Source organism: Pongo abelii, chromosome 19, assembly GCF_028885655.2.
Source record: "Pongo abelii isolate AG06213 chromosome 19, NHGRI_mPonAbe1-v2.0_pri, whole genome shotgun sequence".
Classification (NCBI taxonomy): domain Eukaryota; kingdom Metazoa; phylum Chordata; class Mammalia; order Primates; family Hominidae; genus Pongo; species Pongo abelii.
Window position 1 is genome coordinate 89,837,671 of NC_072004.2, and position 24,402 is coordinate 89,862,072.

Sequence of the window (24,402 nt, forward strand, 5' to 3'; positions counted from 1 at the left end):
GACTGGCGCACCGCTGGCGATCCCCCAGGCAATTCGGCGTCATGAGAACCGGCACCCCGAGACTCGGCGCCCTGCCCTCCCTCCGCGTCCCCAGGGCCCTGGCCAGGCCCAACAACCTCTCCCTCCTCCGTGCGCCTCAGCCCCTATGGGCCTCTGGCGCGGGCTAACTAGGCCTCGCTGCGGGCCCCCAGGACTGCGCACCCCACCCCCCATGAGGCCAGCAGCCCCGGGGGAAGGCGGCCGGAAAATCTCTTGTTTATCGGGCTGGATAAGTCCCAGCCTGGATTCGCTTCCCAATTTCTGCGGTCCACCTTCAGCAGATTCCTGGGGCCGGAGGGGAAAGGGTGGCAACCCACAGATCCACCCCGGAACAGGGAATGGGGGTGGGGCTGGTGGGAACCTGACCTCCTGGAAAGGTCTCCCGGCCGCTGGAGGGGACGGACTCGGAGTCAGAGCCAACGTGTCCCGGAGCGCAGAGACCCAGGGGGCCGCGCTAAACACTGTACCTCGGGGAACAAAACCGTGAAGGCTAATTAGGACAAGTCGGAGCAGGGAACGGGGACGCCGGGAGGGGAGCGCGCGCTCCGAGTTGGGCAGAACCTGGAACGGTCACAGGAAACCCGGGCGCGGGGTAGTCGGGCCCAGGGGGACCTTTGCCCACGGTCCGGAGTGGTCTGGACTCGGCCTACGCGTGAGAGGAGCCCTTGGTAACGATCCCACGTACGCTTGGTGACTGGTGGAGGTCCCAGAGAAGGACCGTGCGTGCAAAAGGCGAACCTCGGTGTGCGGTGTGTCCACGTGTGCAAGCTGGGGAGGGGAGGGGGCGCAGAAGGCGTGACAAAGACGGACTCTGTCTTGAGTGTGCGCCTTGCTCCGGCCCGCTCCCGGCGAACTATGCCTGAAGTGTGTCTCACGGGAGGGCCAGGACGAAGGTGACAAAGGCTAGGTGTCCCCCACGGAGACGCGCCAAGGTAGCCCCGCGCGTGTCCGTACGCGCGCTCTCTGGAAGACGCGGTGTGGGGTGCACAGGGCTGCACTCCCACACCGCTTGCCCCGGCGAAGGCCGAGCCCAGAAAGTGAACGCGCGTGAGTGTGCGCGCGCCCGTGTGCGGGGGCGTGGCAGTCAACAGCAACAACCCACACGCCGGCAGGGCCAGAAACTCCCATCTCCCTCACCAGCCGGAAAGTACGAGTCGGCTCAGCCTGGAGGTGAGTCGGGGCGGGGAGGGCCGGGCAGGCTTTGTTCCTGTGTAAACGGAGCGCACGTACCTGGAGCGCTGCGGGCGCCCGATTAGCGTCCTGAATGGAGGTGATGTAACGGTGATGCAGGCGCCAGCCCACCCTCGCCGAAAGCAAGGAGCCCTGCCTGGGGACAGGCCCGCGCGAGAGCGAGCGACCCAGCGCGCCTGGCTCAGCCTCGGTCCCGGGGAGAGGCAGGCCCTGTGTCCCGGCCCGGGCCCCGCCATCCCAGCCAGGACCGGGCCTGGCCCAGCGCCCCGCGCCGCGTCCCTCCCACCCCCGCCTGCCTCCCGCCTGCCGCCTGGGGCTGGAGTTGGCCCCAAACGCTGCGCTGGAGCGGGGCCGGCGGCGAGTCCCAGGTAAGGGCTGCTGCCTTCCCGCTCCGCCCTCCTCTCTGCCGCCCGGAAGAGTGGGGTCGGGCCGGCGGGGAGTGGGCGAGGGCAGAGGCGGGGGTGCTGGACATCCTGCGGCCTGGGGACGCCGCGCCAACTCCGCTCGGTCGCTGAAAGTTTTCAAACCCGAGCCAGCTGGGGACTGGGGGGATGGGGGAGCCCGGCGCTGCGGCTCGGGCTGGAGGGAGGGGAAACGACTCCACAATCGGGGTCTCCAAGAGGAGCCCCTCCACCGCCTGCCTCTCGGTGGGAGTCCGCGGTCACTCTCTCTTGTGGGTCGGCGTCCTCTCCGCCGCCTGCTACTGTGGATGGGGAGGGCAGGTTTCTGTGGCCCTAAAAATGGGAGAGAGTGACTGGTTCCCTTTCTCCCCATTCCAGCCACCCGGGGAGCGCAGGTGTAGACCCCAGTACCGTCGACCCAAGGAGAGGGTTCAGAATCCCCCTGAGGGAAGTTTGGAAATTCAGACTATCAAAGCGCCTCCCCTTCTGGTAGTCTGGCCCCTAGATCCCGAACCCCCACTCCCGGCTGGCTTTTCCAGCGTCCTTTGCACCTCCATCCCCAGGCCGGCAGTGTTACACCCAGGAAGACCCAATCACTTACAAACTGCACGATCAAGATCCTAAAGCCCGGGGGAGGGAACTGTGTTGAAGCAGGGTTTTATGCTCCTGGAGCTTCCTCTCCCCGCCGGCCCCCCACCCCTGTGCCTTCAACTGGACTGGGGGAGGGAGTGCCTTGGGGGGTGGGGCGCATTCCAGAGTGACATTCCAGAGCAGACCCTTGAAGATTTCCAAGTCTCAGAGAGCTCAGGGCATTTTAGCCCAAATGCCAGGTCTTGGTGCGGGGCAGGGGCAGGCGGATAGGGGTGGGGTGTCTAGGCTGAGGTTCGAGGAACCCCAACCCACCCCCCACCAACCTACACACCGAGGCCGCTCCTTCCGGGCACAGGAATCTCCTGTGCGCCTTCTTATCGATGGGGTAAACGCCTGAGCGCCCTGGACAGAGGGGTGAGACAATGGGACCTAACCAGGGACTGAGAGAGACGGATAGGAGTGGAGGCAGGAAGGCTGTCAGTCGGGCCATTGTCTTTCCTGATAGGCTCTTAAGTGTGTGGGATGGGAGGAAGGCAGGTGCTCTGTGGTATCCCTGGGGGAACCTCCCTGGAGAGTGCCCTGGTCACAGCCCTTGAAGACAGCCATTGGCCATGGGTCAATGTTGAGTTTGGTTGGCCCTGTGACACGCTGGAGCTCTCTCTCCAGTGCGGTATCCTTTGCCCTGGTGGGTGGAGGGGGTCTCAGGCTTGTGTGTGGATGGTGCTGGAGCGAGGAAGGGAGTTTTGCTCTGGAGAAGTGAGAAGGCCTGGCTGTCTCCCCGGTTGCTGGATGAAGCCACTTGTTGCTGGGGGAAACCAGTCAGGGCTGCTTGGGCCTCTGAGCCTCTGAGCCCACCAGGCCTCTGCGCCCCCTGGAGAGAGAAGGAGGGAGGAGGGAGATTCAGCAACTGGACTGGACTGACTCCCAGGAGAGCTGGGGGCCGGGTGGCTGAGCCTGGGGAAAGGCCGATTTCAGAGGTGATTAAAAATATTTGTACAACTGATTCCAGGGAAGTGAAGCAGAAGGCCCTTTTGTCCAGAAAATAATCTGAGGCTGGAGCTGGGCTTCAGCTGTGGGGTGGGGGAGACTCAGGGCGGAAGGAGGTTCCCCTCCTACCCCCCTCCTTGAACCCTCTCAGAATCTGTAAGCAGAAGATGCAACTCCAACATGGAGGGGGCAGCCCTGGGTGTGGAGAAATGCACCTGGGACCATCCAGAGGTGACTTCCGAATGCCCACTGTGTTCAGGCACAGCACCAGCTGTGGCAGTGGATTCTAGAAGTCTTGTTCACCAGCTTCAAAGACCTTACAGCCCTGGAAGGGAGACATGGACATGAGTTGAACGTTCAGGGATCAGAAGGCTCAGTCTTAGTGCAGGGTCTGGGGACCCACAGGAGGCAGAAGTTTCCTCCAGGGTCCTGAGGAAAAGCCTCTGACCAGAGCTGAGTCCATCTTGTCAGTCCCTTAGCCACCATCTTAAAAGGTGGCATTGGGCCGGGAACGGTGGCTCACACCTGTAATCCCAGCACTTTTGAGAGGCTGAGGTAGGTGGATCACCTTAGGTCAGGAGCTTGAGACCAGCCTGGCCAACATAGTGAAACCCTGTCTCTACTAAAAATACAAAAATTAGTCGGGCATGTTGGGCACCTGTAATCCCAGCTACTTGGGAGGCTGAGGCAGGAGAATTGCTTCAACCTGGGAGTTGGAGGTTGCAGTGAGCTGAGATCACGCTGTTGCACTCCAACCTGGGCAACAAGAGTGAAGCTTCGTCTCAAAAAAAAAAACAAAAACAAAAAAAACAACAAAAAAAGGCCAGGTGCGGTGGCTCACGCCTGTAATCCCAGCACTTTGGGAGGCCGAGGTGGGCGGATCACGAGGTCAGGAGATCGAGACCATCCTAGCTAACACAGTGAAACCCCGTCTCTACTAAAAATAGAAAAAATTAGCCGGGTGTGGTGGTGGGTGCCTGTAGTCCCAGCTACTCGGGAAGCTGAGGCAGGAGAACAGGGTGAACCCGGGAGACGGAGCTTGCAGTGAGCCGAGATCATGCCACTGCACTCCAGCCTGGGCAACAGAGCAAGACTCCGTCTCAAAAAAAAAAAAGGCATTGGCTGAATGTGCACTCCCGGCATCAGAGGGCTGGAGCTGTGCTCTTCTGAGCTTCTCTTTAACTCTCTGAGGGTCCCTGTCCTAGGCAGTGGATGAGAGCCACGCCCAGAAAGCCCAGGTTTCCCACCTGAGTCCATGTATTTCTGTCTTCCCACCTGCCCTTCCATTTCTGGGGAACCAGAGAAATAAGGTATTTCAGGATGGGACCAGGTTGTTTCCTCTGAGGCTATTAAGTTACTCAGCAACTTAATAAAAGCAGCAGCCTGGCTGCTGGGCAGCAGCATGGTACCTGGATGCGGTGAGGGGCAGGTACAGGCTCCTTTCTCATTCCTTGGAAGTTTCTATATTGAGGGGGTTGGCAGGAGAAGCAAGACTTGAAGGGTCAGGTGCAGAAGGAAGTTGCTGGTCACCAACCACAGAGTCAGGGGGAAATTGGAGGTGGGGGCTTGGGGACAGAGAGCTGTGAAGCTTTCCTGACCCTTGCCCAAGTGCCTGTGGGCTTCTGGGAGCCAGCAGGGTTCAGACAAGTATTTCTAGGGCAAGATGGATCAAGAAGAATGAGTGACATTGGTCCCTGGCTTGGTTTTCTGTAATGACATGCCTGTTAGATTTGAACTTGTAGTGTGGGCTTTAGTGTCCTTTTCCCCCACCTCCACCATCCAACCAGTCCTTCTATTGTTTTTTGGAAAGGATCTCTCAGAGCTGGCCATTACGGCTTTACCTTTGACCTTGACCTTTAAACTGGGATGAATGTGCCCCCCAACAAATCGATTGCCTGTGCATTTTTGCCAGACTCTTTTCTTAAAAGCACAGCCCTGGCTATGCCCCTATGATGCTAAAAACAGCCTTTAGTGGCTGCCTGTTGCCTTTAGAATAATGCCCTCAGCCTTTAGAATAATGCCCCCAGCCCCACCCCTGTAGCATTTCCAATGTGTCAGCCAGCAGCTGCAGCCTCCCTTTGCAAACTCAGCTGATACTTGGCAAACTGAATTCTTTTTTAACTTGCTCTGGACTTGGCTCGAAGGGCTTTGATTCATACCATCTTTTCTGCCTTGCACGTCCCTCTCCTTGTTCCCTTCACCTGCTCAGCCCTTCCTCACATTCTTCAGGGCTTAGCTTCTGGGTGTCCCTGTCTCTTGGCAGTGTCTGGGACCTGATATGTTTTTTTATTAGATTCTGAGTAAAACTCTGCGGAACAGTCTTTCTCTACTCTGCCTGTTTCTCTTCTGTGTTCCTGTAGCCCCTGTCTCTCTCCTACAGGTAAATTCCACTGTGTGACCCTTAATCATATTCTTCCTTGTGTAATTTTTGTGAGTACCTGCCTTATCTCTCTTGATAGATTTTAAATGCCATCAAGTCAGGGACTACGTTTGTTCATGTTTGTATTTTCCACAGCTCTGAGAACAACAGGGCCTTTCCTTCCCAGGCGCACAGTCAATATTTGCTGATTGGGAGTAATTGCCTGTTCTAAACTGGGCCCTGGCCGAGGAAGGTGGGGTGAAAAGCCCTTGAAAGTGCAGGTGTCCGGAGTCTAAGTGGCAGTTCTGAGGGTTCTCTTCCCTACGTCCAGCTTCAAGCCCAAGTTCTGGCTGGTTTGGCTGTGGAGCCCAAGATGAAGTTGAACATTTAGGATCCCACAGCTTGTTGTTATCCATAAATTATCTCCCAGGAGTGGGTCCATATTACGCCTTCCCTTTTTTTGTTGTTGTTTTTTGTTTTGTTTTGTTTTGTTTTTTGGTTTTTGAGATGGAGTCTCACTCTGTCACCCAGCCTGGAGTGCAGTGGCACAATCTCAGCTCACTGCAATCTTCTGCCTCCCGGGTTCAAGGGATTCTTCTGCCTGAGCCTCCTGAGTAGCTGGGATTACAGGCACACGCCACCACACCTGGCTAATTTTTGTATTTTTAGTAGAGACGTGGTTTCAGCATGTTGGTCAGGCTGGTCTGGAACTCCTGACCTAATGATCTGCCCACCAAAAGTGCTGGGATTACAGCATGAGCCACTGTGCCCAGCCTACTCTTTACCTCTTAGCACTCTCTTACTCCTCTTTCCGGCACTTGTAAATAAAATGCAGTTGGTGCTTTATTGATTTACAAAGTCCCCTACAGAAGCTTATTTAAGTCCTGCATTAGAAGTAAAGAGAAACTAGCTGTTAGAACGCCAGTTATTTAGGAAAACAACAGTACATTTACATGAGATAGTTAATTTTAAGAGTTAATCTTAAGCAAGCTTAATTGAAAGATGAGGTAGCTGAGATGGCTAAGACGACCTAAATATTTTCAAGTGGCATGCAGACTATTTGAAGGGACTTTGAAAATGGATCCTCTTTATTGTGTCCATTTCACTTAATTTTATGAGTTGCATTGCCCCTGATTTAGTAAGTGTTCTTGCACATATCAATTATGGACAGATTTTTTTTTTTTTTGCTTCTGTGTTGAAAAGAGGGACAATTTCTATCAACTGTGGGATTTGCGGCTTTTGCTTGCCTATTAGAAATTAAGTAGCCAGGAATGGTAGAAAACAGTAAGGAGGTAAACCCTGTTTAAACAACCTCACAATCCCCCTAAAAAAGGAAGAAGGGTGGCAGCTTCACGCAATAGTTAGATAATGCCATTCCCCTGCCAGCCACTAGTGGTCACTGTCAGACCAGGAAAGCTTGGTTGCTGTTTTCCCAGAGAGTTCCTGATGAAGCGGGGTTACAACTAGCTATTTGAACATGTGGGGTGACTTAAATGTGGACTACCTGCATTCATAGAATTTTGAAATGTATAACCTGCTTCTTTAAGCATTTAAGTTTTCTCTTTCTTTTCTTTCTTTTTTTTGGAAACAGTCTCGCTCTGTTGCCCTGGCTGCAGTGCAGTGGTGCAATCGCAGCTCACTGCAGCCTCGATCCCCCAGGCTCAGATGATCCTCTGATCTCAGCCTCCCAAGTAGCTCAGACTACAGGTGCACACCACCACACCCTGCAAATTCATATATATAAATATATATATATATATACATTTTTTTTTTTCATACAGAGTCTCACTCTATTGACCAGGTTGGAGTGCAATGGTACAGTCTTGGCTCACTGCAACCCAACTTCCACCTCCCGGGCTCAAGCAATTCTCCTGCCTCAGCCTCCTGAATAGCTGGTATTATAGGGGTGCACCTCCACACCTGGCTAATTTTTGTATTTTTAGTAGAGACGGGGTTTCACCATTTTGGCCAGGCTGGTCTCGAACTCCTGACCTCAAGTGATCCACCCGTCTTGGCCTCCCAAAGTGCTGGGATTACAAGCATGAGCCACTGCACCCAGCTGCTAATTTTTGTATTTTTTGTAGGGACGAGTTTTCACCATGTTGCCCAGGCTGGTCTCAAACTCCTGGACTCTAGCAATCTGTTCACCTTGACCTCCCAAAGTGCTGGGATTATAGGCATGAACCACCGTGCCCAGCAGCATTTAAATTTTCAGTGTTAGGTTTCCTCCAAGTACATTTAAAACTTTTGATTGGAAAAAAACTCATTGATTTGGTCTTTAATATCTCTTAGCCTGTTAAATCCATTACCTCCACTTCACGTGGGAAAATCCGATCGGTATTGGGAGCAGGAGTTTGGTTTTCTTCTCTGGCACAGATCTGTGGCATTTGGTAGAGTGGCAGTGAGTAGACGGAGTGAAAATTACCTTGCTGGTGTTAATAAAAGCTAACTTTCTTGCCTTCTAGCTACGACGTCTTAAAGTCTTCTATTAAAGATTAATTCCTCTGGGTTTTGCATTGCCCTTGCCTGGTTCTTGCTTTTAAAATGTTAATGCTCCAAAGGAAAATTTTGGCATTAAGTCATTAACTCCTTAGCTGGGGACTTTGTTTATTTTACCCTTGACTTCCGCTTCTGAGCTAGGCAAAAAATGTAGGATTCTGAAGTGGGGACTTGGCACTAAAAGTGGGAAAATGACTGTCTCTTCATTTTTCCTGGCTGTTGGTTATGCCTGCTGCAGCTGCTTGTTAAGTCTATTGAATGAATGAATGAATGAATGAATGAACGCATAGCTGACTGGCTGTGGATTTAGGCCTCACAGGAATGGAGTTCAGGGGCATAGCAGCTGACCTCCTGAAGCCTGGAAGTCCCAGGGCAGAGAGGAGGTGCTGGGTGGGTGGTATGCTTGGTCTTGACTTGTTCACAAGCCCCTTATCCTCCACCGTAGCCGCCAGAGCTCAGAGAATATCTGAACCCAGGTTATGTTTCGTGGAAGGGAGGGAACTGAAAATTCAATAACAGGTTTTTCTTTTGCTGTGGCTAGGAATAGGGCTGACAAATGGACTTCATCTCATTTGCCTCTCCGGCCAGTTGAAATGCCTCTCAGGGGTTCTATGTTAAGAAGGATTCTGAGGTCCAGAGAGCCTCATGGTCAGCAGCTAGCACTGTCTGCCTGGGTTTAGGATGGGGGAAGCAGCACCACGTATACTGGAGTCTGACCTTGGAGGACTAACTTTGTCCCTTTTCCTTCTGTCTCTAGGGACCCAACCAGAGCCTGGCCTGGGAGCCAGGATGGCCATCCACAAAGCCTTGGTGATATGCCTGGGACTGCCTCTCTTCCTGTTCCCAGGGGCCCGGGCCCAGGGCCATGTCCCACCCGGCTGCAGCCAAGGCCTCAACCCCCTCTACTACAACCTGTGTGACCGCTCTGGGGCGTGGGGCATCGTCCTGGAGGCTGTGGCTGGGGCGGGCATCGTCACCACATTTGTGCTCACCATCATCCTGGTGGCCAGCCTCCCCTTTGTGCAGGACACCAAGAAACGGAGCCTGCTGGGGACCCAGGTATTCTTCCTTCTGGGGACCCTGGGCCTCTTCTGCCTCGTGTTTGCCTGTGTGGTGAAGCCCGACTTCTCCACCTGTGCCTCTCGGCGCTTCCTCTTTGGGGTTCTGTTCGCCATCTGCTTCTCTTGTCTGGCGGCTCACGTCTTTGCCCTCAACTTCCTGGCCCGGAAGAACCATGGGCCCCGGGGCTGGGTGATCTTCGCTGTGGCTCTGCTGCTGACCCTGGTGGAGGTCATCATCAATACGGAGTGGCTGATCATCACCCTGGTTCGGGGCAGTGGCGAGGGCGGCCCTCAGGGCAACAGCAGTGCGGGCTGGGCCGTGGCCTCCCCCTGCGCCATCGCTAACATGGACTTTGTCATGGCGCTCATCTACGTCATGCTGCTGCTGCTGGGCGCCTTCCTGGGGGCCTGGCCCGCCCTGTGCGGCCGCTTCAAGCGCTGGCGTAAGCATGGGGTCTTTGTGCTGCTCACCACGGCCACCTCCATTGCCATATGGGTGGTATGGATCGTCATGTATACCTACGGCAACAAGCAGCACAACAGTCCCACCTGGGATGACCCCACGCTGGCCATCGCCCTCGCCGCCAATGCCTGGGCCTTCGTCCTCTTCTACGTCATCCCCGAGGTCTCCCAAGTGACCAAGGCCAGCCCAGAGCAAAGCTACCAGGGGGACATGTACCCCACCCGGGGCGTGGGCTATGAGACCATCCTGAAAGAGCAGAAGGGCCAGAGCATGTTCGTGGAGAACAAGGCCTTTTCCATGGACGAGCCGGCTGCAGGTGGGTCTCTGTGGACGTCCCCAGTGGCCCCTTTCTCCATCCCATGTCTTTTACCGCAGGACAGGGAGCCAGTCTCTTGAGCAAAATGGAAAGTTTTCGAGGTTTTCTGTAGTTTTCTGCCTAAGTGTCTCTAAATTCCATTTAATTTAAAGATTTTTTTTTCATTTGAGCATGGCGGATCATGCCTGTAATCCTAGCACTTTGGGAGGCCAAGGCGGGTGGATCACTTGAGACCAGGAGTTCGGGACCAGCCTGATCCACATGGTGAAACCCCGTCTCTACTAGAAATCCAAAAAAATTAGCTGGGTGTGCTGGCTCATGCCTGTGATCTCAGCTACTCGGGAGGCTGAGGCAGGAGAACAGCTTGAACCTGGGAGGTGGAGGTTGCAGTGAGCCAAAATCGAGCCACTATACTCCAGCTTGGGCAACAGAGCAAGACTCCATCTCAAAAAAAATAAATAAATAAATAAGATTTTTTTCTATATTCATATAATTCATGCATATATTCTCACTGTAAAATTTCAAACATTACAGATAAAATGAAATTTTCTCCAGCTGCCTCCCCAGTCCTACCCGTCCCATCCTGTTCCATCCCCAGAAGTGACCACTATTGACTGATAAAATATCTATGTGCCTCTGTTTCTCCATTTGTAAAATGGGGATAATCACAGTACCTACTTCATAGGGTTCTTATGAGGATTAAATTAATTAGTGCCGGCTGGGCGCCATGGCTCACGCCTGTAATCCCAGCACTTTGGGAGGCTGAAGTGAGTGGAGCTTGAGCCTGGGAGTTTGAGACCAGCCTGGACAACATAGTGAGGCCCCGTCTCTACAAATAATTTCAAAAATTAGCCAGGTGTGGTGGTGCACGCCTATGGTCCCAGCTCCTCAGGAAGCTCATGAGGCAGGAGGATTGCCTGAGCCCAGGAGGTTGAGGCTTCAGTGAGCCGATTGCACCACCACATTCCAGCCTGGATGATCTCAAAAAAAAAAAAAATTACTTAGTGCCCGGCCCGTGAAAAGCACTCTTGAAGAATTAGCTATTTGCTGTGTGTGCGTGTCTATTATTTTACGTATTTTACTAATACTATCCTTCAGAACTCGTTTTTCTATTATGTATGTATCCATAATCACCTTAGTTTTCTTTAAAAGGAACTATTTCTCAGGTAATTTTTTTCTCTTTTTTTTTATTTATTTTTTTTATTTTTTGAGACGGAGTCTCGCTCTGTCACCCAGGCTGGAGTACAGTGGCGTGATCTTGGCTCACTACAACCTCCGCCTCCCGGGCTCAAGAGATTCTCCTGCCTCAGCCTCCCAAGTAGCTGGGATTACAGGCACGTGCCACCACACCTGGCTAATTTTTGTATTTTTAGTAGAGACGGGATTTCACTATGTTGGCCAGGCTGGTCTCGAACTGCTAACCTCAAGTGATCCGCCCACCTCAGCATCCCAAAGTGCTGGGATTACAGGTGTGAGCCACTGCACCTGGCCTTTTTCTCTTTTTAATAAAAGTATTTGGGGTGCCACGTAGTGGTCTCAGCAGCGCCCTTGTTAGCTGTGCAGCCCACTAGCATTTCCTCAGCACCTGCTCTGTGCCAGCCCCTGTGCTAATCCCCTTACCGATGTGGCCCATTGCACGCATCCCACCTGCTCTTCCTCAGCCTGCTGGCTGCAGCCCCCCATCTGACATGACCTGGAAATTTGGGGGTACCATCTCAAAGGCCTGACCCTGCCCCCAGACTGTGCTGATCTGGAGGCCTGGGGGCTTTAGACTTTCTTAACTGCCCGGTTAACAAGCACCGGCTCTGGGGTCTCTGCTGGGAGGTCAGAGTCAGGCAGTGGAAGTTCCAGAATCAGAGACATTCCTTTCTCTTCTACAAACTGTGAAATCCTCATAATCCCTGCTTTGGAGAAACAGATGACCCTTGTCCTGCCGGGCACTTGATTTTTTATCTGCCCACCTGGGCTGAGGTGCTGGCCACACCCCTGGGTAGCCCCTGTCACACGCACAGTGTGCATGGGGAGTGGAATTGGCAAAACCCACCGGAGAGGTGGGGCTTATGAACAAGTGCTGGGAGGAGCCTCAGGCCCCGCCCCCGCACCGAACGCCCGCCAGGGCCAAATGGTTCTCAACCTTCGGGCTGAGTTTTTCTTTCTTTTTTTTTTTTTTTCTAAATGGAAAAATCAATAGAGTGAGCCCAGCCCCAGCACTTAGGAAACCCTATATAGTTTGCGGTCCCTCAGAGCTGCAGGACCGTCAGCCTTGCTGGAGCCAGACATCCGCTGTGCCGTCCTCACAGCAAGGCCTGCTCCGAGGCCCCGGGGTGGGTCAGCAGCCCTCCTCAAACACCCTGGGAGTGCCCAGCAGGGCGGAACACCTCGGGAAACCAACACCCCAAAGGCACAGGGAAGTATCCCTGGAGCTAAAAATAGTTCTGGAAACTTGCCAGGGGGCCACAGGCTGGGACGTGCGTTAAGGCTCCCTGGCCAGGCTCTGGGTTGGTGTAGTGGGGAAGGGGCACCCAGGTCGGCCCTGGGAGGACATGAAGAGGCTTAGGCCGAGGGGTCTCAGATGTATTTACCTCTGCGCCTGGCAGCTGGCCCGTGGTGACAGGCAGAGCTGGATGCTGGCCATCTTGGAAGGCGGCCGAAGGCCCATGTGTCCTCTTGGCCCCTGGCCCCGGAGGGCGGATGGGGATGTGGAGGTTGCTGACAGAGCATTTTCTGAGCTGTTGGGTCAGGGGCTGGGGGGTCTACAGTGCGGGGAAGCCCAGCAGTGTTGTTCACTCCCGTGCATCTGTACAAAGGGGTGCTAGGCTTGGGAGGGGGCCCCCGTGTTCACAACCTCACCCCCAAGTTGGCCACTCCTGGGTTAGAGACTATGCCAGGGTTGGCCTGCCCCCTTTACCTCTTCCCTGCCCCCAGAGAGCCTTGCTTGGCTTGTGGGAGGTGGGAAAGGGAGCTGAGAGCCCTGGGATCTTCAAACTGTTCCTGCTTTTCCTTGTAGCTAAGAGGCCGGTGTCACCATACAGCGGGTACAACGGGCAGCTGCTGACCAGTGTGTACCAGCCCACCGAGATGGCTCTGATGCACAAAGTCCCGGTAAGTGGGTTCCCCAGGTCCCTGTGACGCAGCTGGGATACAGAGACCGGCCTCAGCAGGCCAGCGGGAGAGGGCCATGTGGCCAGAGCTGGGTTGGGTGGAGGTGGTAGGGGGAAGGCAAGCTACTCCATCTGGTGCTTTTACCTGGGGAATCCAGAGCCCCAGTTCTTAACTTCCTTCTCCTGGAGTCAGCGTACCCACCACCTTCAGCTGCGCTGCAGTGGGACCTGCCCTGTGTCACTGGGGCATTGCACACAGGCTGTGTCAGCATGCTGAAGGGAATGCTGGGTGAGCTCTCCTTGGTGGGAGCTGCCAGCTTTACCCTGGAGAGCTTGGGGAGGGACAAAGGAGGGTCTCAGCCAGGTGCTCCCAAAATGGACAAGGGTCCACATGTCGCAGGTCTGGATAGGTGTTTACTTCTCAACCACAGCTGTGCCAAGGGGGCCCACACTGCCCTCCCCCTCCGGCAGGCAGCAAGTCTCGACCTTACACCTCCCCTGGGTTCTGGAAACTAGATGCTTCATTAGCCAGGGGACAGGGAGGAAGCAGGAAGATGGTGGATTGGATTCTACTCACTCCTATATGTGTTCCTCCTCCCGGCTGGCAGAGGCTGTGGGGAGAGGTCAGTGACCCGTCTTGGCAGGACACTGGGAACAGGAAACAAGGAGGTCAGCCGGGTGGCGTTCTCATCCCCCTCCCCGCCCTCTCTGTGAGAGCCGCAGGGCAGGGGGAGGTGAGTGTGGCTGAAGCTTCCAATCCCAGCGCCTCCCCTCTCCCTGAGCCTGAACCTGAGCCTGGGCAGAGGAGAGCTTCCGGAGCATCAGGAGTGGAGGCTGCGGGCTGTCAGCTCTGGCGGGGAGGGGGCAGCCACAGAAGCCTTTGCTGAATAGCTTCCCTCACTGTTGCTGTGCCTCACTCGCCAGCGCGTTTGGAGTCTGCTTCCTGGGGGATGATCTGGATTAACAGGGATATTTTATCTGACCGGTTCTCAAAACATGGTAACCGGACCACCAGCACTAGCCTCACCTGGGAGCCTGCTCAAAGTGCAAATGGGGGCCAGGCGCAATGGTTCACACCTGTAATCCCAGCACTTTGGGAGGCTGAGGCAGGTGGATCACCTGAGGTCAGGAGTTTGAGACCAGCCTAGCCAACATACCGAAACCTCATCTCTACTAAAAACACAAAAATTAGCCAGGCATAGTGGCACATGCCTGTAGTCCCAGCTACTAGGGAGACCTCAGCCAGAGGACCCCTTGAACCCAGGAGGCAGAGGTTGCAGTGAGCCGAGATTGAACCACTGCACTCCAGCCTGGACAACAGAGTGAGACTGTCTCAAAAAATAAGTAAATAAGAAATAAAAAATAATAAAAGTGCAGATGGGGCGGGGCCAGAGCTGGGATGGAGCTGACTGTTAGCATCCGTTCAGGGCATCGGCACCATGGAAGCACTATCCAGCGCAGATCTGCAGCCCTGCATTCAGCACTCCCTCCCCCAGCTGTTGCCAGCTGCATGGGGCCCACTGCATAGGGTCCAGCTATGAGTTGGTGAGGCTTAACAAGCAGTGCAGGTGATTCCAATGCGCACTCATCCATGGTTTTGGACCACGAATGTAGATGTTCCAGGGACCACATGGACAGGGGCCGTTGCAGACAAGCCTGAGGACCTCCTGGGCCTGATTGACTTGAAGCCTGGTTTGGGGCTTGGGAGCTACAGAGATTTGGTGGCAGCTCTTTCCCATAGGGCTAAGACAGATGGGGCCAGGAATTCACCTTCCCTCCAGCATAGGAGCCAGAACAGATACCTCAGGACCCTCTTCACCCCACAGCTGGTGTCTCTCACCCACATGGGAGCAAGACCCAGCGCCAGGCAGAGAATTCAGGTTTCACGACTCCAAGTCAGGGCTGGGTGCAGTGGCTCATGCCTTTAATCCCAGTGCTTTGGGAGACTGACATTGGAGAATTGCTTGAGGCAAGGGGTTCGAGAGCAGCTCTGGCAACATAGTGAGAACCCCCCATCTCTACAAAAAAAAAAAAAGACTCCAAATCAGACCGGCCAGCCTAGATGCCTAGAGAGATGTGTGGGCACACCCAGAGCCATGTCCTCGGCCAGGGAAGCCAGCAACTGTGATGCTGGGGGTATGGTAGTGACAGGCGGTAGACTCGGGGTAATATTCTTGGAGGAGCCGGGTGCAGTGGCTCATGCCTGTCATCCCAGCACTTTGGGAGGCCAAGGCGGGTGGATCACGAGGTCAGGAGATTGAGACCATCCTGGCTAACACGGTGAAACCCCATCTCTAATAAAAATACAAAAAATTAGCCGGGTATGGTGGCGGGCTCCTGTAGTCCCAGCTACTCGGGAGGCTGAGGCAGGAGAATGGCGTGAACCCGGGAGGCGGAGTTTGCAGTGAGCCAAGATTGCGCCACTGCACTCCAGCCTGGGCAACAGAGCGAGACTCCGTCTCAAAAAAAAAAAAAAAAAAAAGATTCTTGGAGGAAGGGGGCCTGGGAGCTATGTCAGACAGGTAGCAGCAGCTCTGTGTGGCTGACCCTCCACTGGCCCTAGCATTTCCCTAAACACTTGGAAGCAGGAGAGGGCTTGAGAAGGAGATCCCCCTCTATGAAGCCCTAGCACCATCTAAGGTCAGCAGGGGCCTCGTTCCCATGCCCAGAGGCAGGGTGAGATAAGGGGCTCAGGTCTGGCTGTCCCAGGCTGCTCCTGGGGCCCAGCCAGAGGGGGCAGAGGAGCTGAGGGGGGAGTTGGGGGGGATCTGGCAGTCCCAGCCCTGCAGGAAGTGTTTGTGCATCCGCCCCGGCGGAACCTGGCTCCCGATCCCCGACTGTGAGACCGCCTGTTCTTCCTTCCAGTCCGAAGGAGCTTACGACATCATCCTCCCACGGGCCACCGCCAACAGCCAGGTGATGGGCAGTGCCAACTCGACCCTGCGGGCTGAAGACATGTACTCGGCCCAAAGCCACCAGGCGGCCACACCGCCGAAAGACGGCAAGAACTCTCAGGTCTTTAGAAACCCCTACGTGTGGGACTGAGTCAGCGGTGGCCAGGAGAGGCAGGCGGATTTGGGGAGGGCCCTGAGGACCTGGCCCCAGGCAAGAGACTCTCCAGGATCCTCCTTCCCCTGGCAGGCTCAGCAACATGTGCCCCAGATCTGGAAGGGCCTCCCTCTCTGCCAGTGTTTGGGTGGGTGTCCTGGGTGTCCCCACCCGCTCCTCAGTGTTTGTGGAGTCGAGGAGCCAACCCCAGCCTCCTCCCAGGGTCACCTCGGCGGTCACACTCCAGCCAAATAGTGTTCTCGGGGTGGTGGCCGGGCAGCGCCTATGTTTCTCTGGAGATTCCTGCAACCTCAAGAGACTTCCCAGGCGCTCAGGCCTGGATCTTGCTCCTCTGTGAGGAACAAGGGTGCCTAATAAATACATTTCTGCTTTATTAACTCTCGCTCTGGGACTGTGGTTTCTGACCTGGGCTCCTGGTTTCTGATGAACCTCTCCTCCACCATGGCCTGTGGGTGACTTCTCTTTCTTCCCTCCAAATCCAGCTCACATTTAAAGCTGCTGCAGATTTTTCCTGTGCAATTAAGTAGCTGATGCCTCTCCGCAGCGAGTGGTTCTTTAGCAGGTCCTCTGTCTGTATTGTGTGCGATCAGAATGAACACCCAGGCTCAGTGCGTGCCTAGGATGCAGTCCCGCACCTGGGCTTGTCTGATGCCAGGCAGCTTTCCTCTGGGAATCCCCCTCCAGTGGCTGTGGGGACAGGACTGGGAAGGTGGGCCTTGAGCAGGTGGCTCTGTATGTAAGGGAAGATGAACTCATTTCAGCTTGTCCTGGGATGAATGACAGTGAAGATCCCATAGCGGACAAAGTGGAGACTCATTCTGCTCCATTCTTTGAGATCACACCGTGTGATACGTGCAAAGGAATGGCCTAGAGAGAGTCAGGAATTGTTTACAAATGGGTTGACAAAAGTGCAAAGGGTTGGGCCAGGTCCTGGTTGGTTTCGTTCCCGAGCGGTCATTAAAATGTCCATTTATGCAGGGCGCAATGGCTCATGCCTGTAATTCCAGCACTTTGGGAGGCCAAGCTGGGAGGATCGCTTGAGCCCAGGAGTTCCAGACTAGCCTGGGTAACACAGTGAGACCCTGTTTCTACAAAAAAAAATCTTTTTAATTAGCCAGACATTAGTCCTAGCTACTCATGGGGCTGAGGTGGGAGGATCTCTTAAGCCCAGGAGGTCGAGGCTGCAGTGAGCTGTGATTGCACCATTGCACTCCTGCCTGGGCAAGAGAGCGAGACTCTGTCTCAAAAAAAGAAAGTCAGTTTGCTCGGTACTTATACTAAGCAAAAGCCTTTCCTCAGCAGCTCATTTTTTTTAATTTAATTTAATTTAATTTTTTTTTTTTTTTTTTGAGACAGAGTCTTGGTCTGTTGCCCAGGCTAGAGTGCAGTGGCTCAATCTCGGCTCACTGCAACCTCCGCCTCCCAGGTTCAAGCGATTCTCCTGCCTCAGCCTCTTGAGTAGCTGGGATTACAGACATGTGCCACCACACCTGGCTAACTTTTTGTATTTTTAGTAGAGACAGGGTTTCACCATGTTGCCCAGACTGGTCTTGAAGTCCTGGCCTCAAGTGATCTGCCCACCTCAGCCTCCTGGAGTACTAGGGTTACAGGCATGAGCCACCACTCTCGGCCCATCAGCTCATTTTAATCCCCAGGGCTGCCCTGGAAGGTGGGCAGGACTAGTATTCTCTCCCTTTTCCAGACTCAAAATCCCAGAACTGTACCATTTTGGGGTGAGACAGGGCCTCAGAGTAGTTCTACCGCCCCCTTTTACAGGTAAGCGAACTGACCCAGGGAGGCCAGGCCAACACCAACCAGGTTTTCCTAAGACTCTGATGTCCAGCAGCCTTTCTCCGTGGCCCACCCTGGGTAAGCCAGTCCAGTGGGTGGCACTTCCAGCCGTGTGGTTGAGACAGCAGCGTCCTGACCTTTGGACGCTGGCTCAAGGCTTTGCCAGGGGGCTCCCAGGCCAGCCCCGGGGAGCCTGCTCCTCCCAGGCTTGGGAATGTTTCTCCCCAATTAGTCAGAAGCTATTTTCTGATACCGGTTGTAGGGGAAAAAATGTTTTTGTTGAAAGGGAGAGAAAGGTTGCTGGGAAAAAAAATAAACTTCTCCCAAACTTCTCCTTCTATGCTCAGATTGCATTAGCCTCCTGGGGACTGAAACACTATTTTTAAGTAAAAACCAGTGCTTGGGCCCCGCGCGGTAGAGTCCCCTTTGACTCTTGTTCTTTCTGGTCACTTTAGGCTCAGTCCCCGCAAAGTAAAACGAGATGGTAGAAGCCCTCTTCCCAGGACTGCACTGCATCCTGATCCTCATTCCTCTGTACCCAGGCTGGGCCGGGCCCAGCACCTTTCCCATCCTTGTCGTTGGAGCTGGGAGGGGCTGGAGGCCACCGACCTGAAGCAGTGGACTGAGTGGGCCCCCGTGAAGCCCTGAGTGTGTGACTGGAGCGCCTAGGGCCACCTCCCTTTCCTGCCCAGCCCATCTTCCTGATCCCCAGGTGGCTGCAGCTTCAAGGAGCTGCCCGCGGGCCCCCAGGCTGCCTCCAACTCCCCTCTTGACACGCCCCTCCCAAATCATAGTCCCTGTGTCCCCAGGCTGTGGTTCTTCAGATTGCCATCTTCCCCTCTGTGAACAACAGGCCTCAGTGCCCCGTCTTGACTCTGGACCTTCTGGCCCTACCATCTTGGTGTCTGGCACTGGCTTGTCCCACTCTCTGCCTAGATGGATCTCCTCCATGAGTCTTTGGAGCCAAGCCAGGGCAGAAGTTGGCCCTTGCCCTTCTCACCAGGGCCTCCTGCCACCACCTGGACTGTGGAAGGCCACTGAGATGGGGGCAGAGCTCAGCCCCAGGCTTGGGCACGCTGCTTCTCTCCACGGCCTGTGGGTCCCGGATCGGAGCCCCTGGGGTGTTTCACTCAAGAGCCCCTGAGCCGTCCCCATCTTCCACGAAGCAGTTCCCACAAGCAAGCCAGGACCAGCCCTGCCTGCACTCTGCCCGCAGTGCCCCTCGCCGTCTGGGACGAGGATGAGCCTGCCGAGATGAGGGCAGCTCTCTCCATCCAGCAGTACCTCATGGAGTGCTCACTAAGGAGTTAGGAATGGCAGGCCACCCTGGCATCTGGGGTTCAAGGTGGCTCCTGTGGCAGGAACAGGTGTCCATGGCCCTGATTACCTGGATCTCACAGGTTCTGGGAATGCAGTAGGGGCCTGCTGTGGCTATTCCAACATCTCTGGTCAGGGCCTGGAAGTACCCTTAGGACACGCGGGGTTGGGGTCAGGACTGCATTCTCAGGGACCAGTGGAGAGCCCTGGACCAGATGAACTAGAGTCTAGGCCTCTCTCGTGACAGGGACTTGTGGCACGTGGGAGGCCCGTGAGATCCAGGACTAAAGATCATGCTTTTTCCTAATGGGCAGATATGTAAGTAGGTAAGTGGGATCCTCAGGTAAGTGGGATCCAGGACTAAAGACTGTGCTATTTCCTGATGGGCAGATGTGTTGTTTCTACCTCATCTTGGGCAGCACCTGGATATGCTGGCACTGGTTCATCACTGGAGGAGCCTCTTGTATTCTGAGCCCTCGGACATGCTCCAGAGGGTCCTGACGGTCACCCAGCGAAGAGGGGGTCTTCTCAGCACCTCCATGGTGCTGGCACCAAGGACAGAGATGGGCACAGCTCCAGGCTTGTGAAAATGAGCTCTCTATAGCATTGTCTTCCTGAGGTTTTTCCTGCCCTTATCCAAGGTGGGCCCTAGAGCTCAGTCCCCAGCCCAGCAGCACCTCTGGGTGCCGGGGTAGAGGGTGACGACCAGAGCAGCTCTCTGGGGAGGTGCCCTGTAGTCGGTCCCACAGCTCTCCAGTGCTACCCCTGTCCCCAGCAGCCTGTGCCTTTGTCACTGGCGTACTTTTCCAGAGCTAATTTGGGCGAGTGATCCCTGCAGAGTAGGACTGCAGCTCTCACTGTGGCCCCCAACCTCTCTGTGTTGCCTGCTGAATGAAGTCCATGAACAGAATGTTACTTCCCTCCAGTGGAAGGGAAGCAGGGAGCTCTATGGACCTCACACTGCTCTTGGTCTAGCTTAGCGGCCCCAAGATCCCTTAGTGAATCAAGGCACTGTGTTGCTTTCCTATGTGATAATTTCAAAGGAGTCCCTGGCAGTGCCTGATGCCCAGAGGCTGCAGTCTCCAGTGGACGTGGGTTTGTATATAGCCTGAGTCCTCTGGGGGTCTGCGTGTGAGGCTCAGGGAGGGATGGGCTCCTAAAAGATGCACGCCTGCCTGTATTCAGGAGTACCCACTGGCCCTGCTTACTCCCGCCCAGGCCAAGTGGAGAAGAAGTTAGATGAATTCTTAGGAGGAGAGAGACGGCTTCTTTGAGGTGGTCGAGCGGCATCACAAACAAGCGTTGAATGGAAGAAAACTAGAAGAGGCAGAGCCTGTCGCAGGTTCACCATCATCCAGCCAACACCGTGGGAAATCTCACACCCACCACTGTCAAACCGAGGACTTTGGACTTCATAACTGCTCAGAATTAAACGAGCTTACCTTCCATGGGTGAGGGCTTACTGCCATTGAATTCCTGTGTGTTCATAAATTCTTCTGGGAGTTACTAGTTTTTATTTTTTTAAAAATTATTTTTAGAGACAGGGTCTTGCTATGTTGCCCAGGCTGTTCTCGAACTCCTGGCCTCAAGCGATTCTCCCATCTCAGCCTTCCATGTAGCTGGGATTCCAGGTGCCTGCTCCCCCATCCCCCACCCTGCCTCTCGGATTTTTTTCATGTGTATTTCCTTGCTAGACCTCTTGCTTTTTACACCAACAAAGGCTGTTTGATTCCAACTAATCTTTTTCTCTGTTGGGGATTTATTTTAAGGGGAAAACCAGGCCTCCAAAAACCACTGAGCTCTCAACCAGTCAAGGCCAGAGAACTCTGACACCTACACAAAATGTGGGTGGGGAGGGAGGCGACCCCAAAAGTATCCCTGTTGCTGCCTGGCATGGCTGGAAGAGGCAGCCAGGATACCCATTCGGTGAAATTCTCAGTGCACAGAAAGGCATGGCACAGTGCACAGAACCAGGGATGGCTGATAAATCCCCTGGGCCGTGAAGACCTGCCGAGTGCCTTTCCTGGCTTTCCAGTTTACTCATGGCCCTGCACTTGTTCGTCAGCCCCCCCACAGCTCATAGAAGACAGCAAGCAATGGAGGCTAAGTGCCTGCCCCGTGGGGGTGCTGCCCGGAAGGGTCTGTCGGCCCTGCAAGCCATTCTCGCCAAGGCCAGCATTTTCACTAGCCCCGGAGGATGCGCCAAGGTCAGGCACAGATGCCAGGGACCAGGATTTGTTTCCTGTCTGCCGTCTCCACTCTGGGCCCTCCAGGAAGCTGCGGCCCCCGTTCACAGCAGCTGCATGAATTATTTAGCATCTGCACCAGACCGGGAGTGCTCTGACCTCATCCTCCTTGGGCTCAGGGTGCGGCTCTGACCTCATCCTCCTTGAAAAAAGGTTGTTGATAGGCAGAGGCTGGAGCGGTGCGTCCCTCTGGCGTGCGGGTGATTAAAAGGGAGACACCAGTACCCTCAGAGAAGGAGGTGGGGAGCAGGGACCCATGCCCTTGTAGCAGGAGGCAATTCTGCAGCACGCAGAAAATATGACTTTGGAATCAGAGGCTGCGGGTTCACATCCTGGCTGTTAGTAGTTCTGTGACCTTCAGCAGCTCCCTTGGTCCTTCCTGAGTCTTCTCATCTGAAAAATCGGGGTACCAGCCCCCTGAGTTTGTGTTTGGTGTTCTGTCCCCTCCAGGTAACCCCCACGAAAGTCACAGTCAAGTCAGAGCGTCCAGGCACCATCTGCCCAGTGTTTCCTGCCTAGACAAGCAGGTCTTCTGGCCAGATTTCAGTTTGGCACCTCCTGGTGCCACATCCTCCCTTCCCTCTATGCTGCCTCATGCCCTGGGTCCCCAGAGTGGGTGGCTTGGCAGGTTGCCGCGATTGGAAGAGGATGCTAAGGGGAGAGACCCTTGGCAGTGCCCGCGCCCTGAATGGCAGGAGAGAAGGGCCAGCAGAGGCGTTAGGAGGGTCCCCAGGCAGGCGCACAGGAAGTCTAAGAAGCTAGGCTGAAGAGCTGGGACGGAGCTGCTTTCTGCCAGCAAATGCCCACTGTCTACTGGGTGGACAGGAGGGAGTGGAGATGAGAGCGATCTGGTCCCTGCCCTCCTTTGCCAGGTCAGGCCTGAGGGCTGAAGTGGGAGTGGCCACGTGAGTCCCAGCAAATGCGTTTTGGGATTAAGCAGGCAGGTGCCTTCAGCAAGCTTCCCCGGGTATCCCCTTCCCAAGCGGCACCTTCGTGGCAGGCAGGGCATCTCGGACCAGGGCCTGGCTCCAGCCAGCTCTGTGGCCTTGGACAGCTCCCTTGACCCCCCGCCCCCGCAAGTGTTTCCTCGTCTGTGAAACGCACCCCGATGTCTCCAGCTCTGTCTGAGCCCTGGAGTTGGTGTCCCCAGCAGTGGAGAGGGGACCTAAAGCCCCAGGGCTGTGCCTCAGATGCACCCCCAGGGGTTCCGACTCAAAGTCTGGAGCAGAACTGGGCGGACACGGGGTCACCGCCTGGCTGTGCTTTGGAGAGAGAAGCTGGGTCCCGTGGGGGTGAATGGGACCGGTCCCAGCCGGTTGTCCGCCCCATCCCCCGACCCCTCGCCCCCGCAGACTCCTCCAAGCCAGGGGCCTGGAAGTGGCTCCTTCTTCTGATTCACCTAAAGGCAACGGTGGCTTGCCTCACCCCCAACTCCACCGACGGCAGGAGAGGGCCCGCGGGGGCCCAGGCCCAGGGAAGGTTTTACGCTCCGTCCTTAACCCAGCGTCCTAACCTGACCGGGCTGGGAGAGGGGGCGGGGCCCCGGAACCCCACCCGCAGACAGCCCACTCCTCCGCACGCACCTGGGTTGGGGAGGTGGGGGGGAGGTGGGGGGAGGTGGGGGGGAGGTGGGGGGAGGTGGGGGTGGGCCCAAGCAGCCGGCGCGCCCACGTGCCTCTCCCGCGAGGGCCCGGCCACCCCAGCTCCAACCAACCCGAGGCCGCCTCTCGTGCCCCACCCCAAGCCCCGCCCCGGCCCCTGCAACCCGATCCTCGCCGCGGGGCCGCGGCCGGAGCCAGCTGTCCCAGCTCTTGCTGTAGCCTGGGGGCCGGGCCGCCGCGCTCCGCCCCTCCCCGCCCTCAGAGCCGGGCCTCGCAGCCGCCGGGCATTGCGAGGGCCTCATTCATCCCTGTGTCTCTCAGGCCCCGCAGAGACGGGGGTGGGGTGGGTGACGCCAGGGAAGCAGGCCCCTTTTCCCAAGGGAAGAATCCCCTTCCGGAGGCCCGCCGGGTCATGGAGTTTCCGCGGGTGGACGTAGTGAGGCCAAGGGCACGGGGAGCCCTGTCGCTGCCTTACGTCTGGCTCTAGGCCGGGGTTCCTCGGCTCCACCAGCGACATTTGGGGCCGGATCGCTGTGTAGTGGAGCTGGCCCGGGCACTGCAGGATATTGAGCGGCATCCCTGACCCCCTACACTGGATGCCAGGAGCACAGCCAGCCCCCTAACCGTACAACCACAAATATCTCTGGACACGGCCAAATGTCCCCTGGGGGCAAACTCTCCGGGTGGAAACCCACTCCCCGAGGGTTTTACGGTGGGCATTTGAGGCAGCCACACGGGCTGGGGGCCTGGAGCCCGAGGTCCCTGCAGCCAGGACGCTGGTGCTGGCCTCCCCTTCTCCCTGCCGCTGCCAGCTGCTTTAGGCTGGCCTGGGAACTGTGACCCTTGGCCTGACAGTATTTCGGCAGCATGTGACCTGCCAGGCTTTCTCACAGTAGGGTGCCCCCACCCTGATGTGGGTGCTGGGAGAGGGGATGGGACAGGGGATGCTAGGGACAAGCCCATCACTAGCAGTCAGGCCAGCTGGGGCGCCGGAAAGAGACTCAGGCACTGGGTGTCCATGGGCAGCCTGACGTTCCCAAGGAGAAGCTGGGCTGAGGCCACCGTGTGAGCCCAGGGGCTTTCAGGGCTGAAGGCCAGGGGGCATCCTGGCCCACAGGGTCCACCCCTTACACACACACACACACACACACACACACACGCACGCACACACACTGGGTGGGGTGTGGGAAAGACAAAAGGAGTCGGTCCCAGCTGGGGAGGATCCCGCCCTGTCCCTTCACCAGGCCCGTTTGGGGGCGGTCATCAGAGCCAGGAAGGTGACGAGAGGGCTGGGGCAGGGCACTGTTGGCCCCAACCCCCACTGCATGCCACCCTACCATACAGAGCAGAATTTTCAGAAGAATCCAATT

General features: G+C 55.9%; 1 protein-coding gene across 4 annotated transcripts; it reads left to right on the plus strand.

Moving 5' to 3' along the window:
• The first annotated feature begins 451 nt into the window (after nucleotides 1–451).
• GPRC5C (G protein-coupled receptor class C group 5 member C) lies at nucleotides 452–20,690 on the plus strand. 4 transcript variants are annotated; one of them, XM_063717877.1, is made up of 6 exons: nucleotides 1,515–1,598; nucleotides 8,825–9,907; nucleotides 12,915–13,009; nucleotides 15,874–16,023; nucleotides 17,854–17,946; nucleotides 18,324–20,690. In XM_063717877.1, exons 2-5 carry the CDS (start codon nucleotides 8,857–8,859, stop codon nucleotides 17,911–17,913), a joined length of 1,356 nt encoding a protein of 451 aa, XP_063573947.1. In that variant the 5' UTR covers nucleotides 1,515–1,598; nucleotides 8,825–8,856; the 3' UTR covers nucleotides 17,914–17,946; nucleotides 18,324–20,690.
• The last annotated feature ends 3,712 nt before the right edge of the window (nucleotides 20,691–24,402 follow it).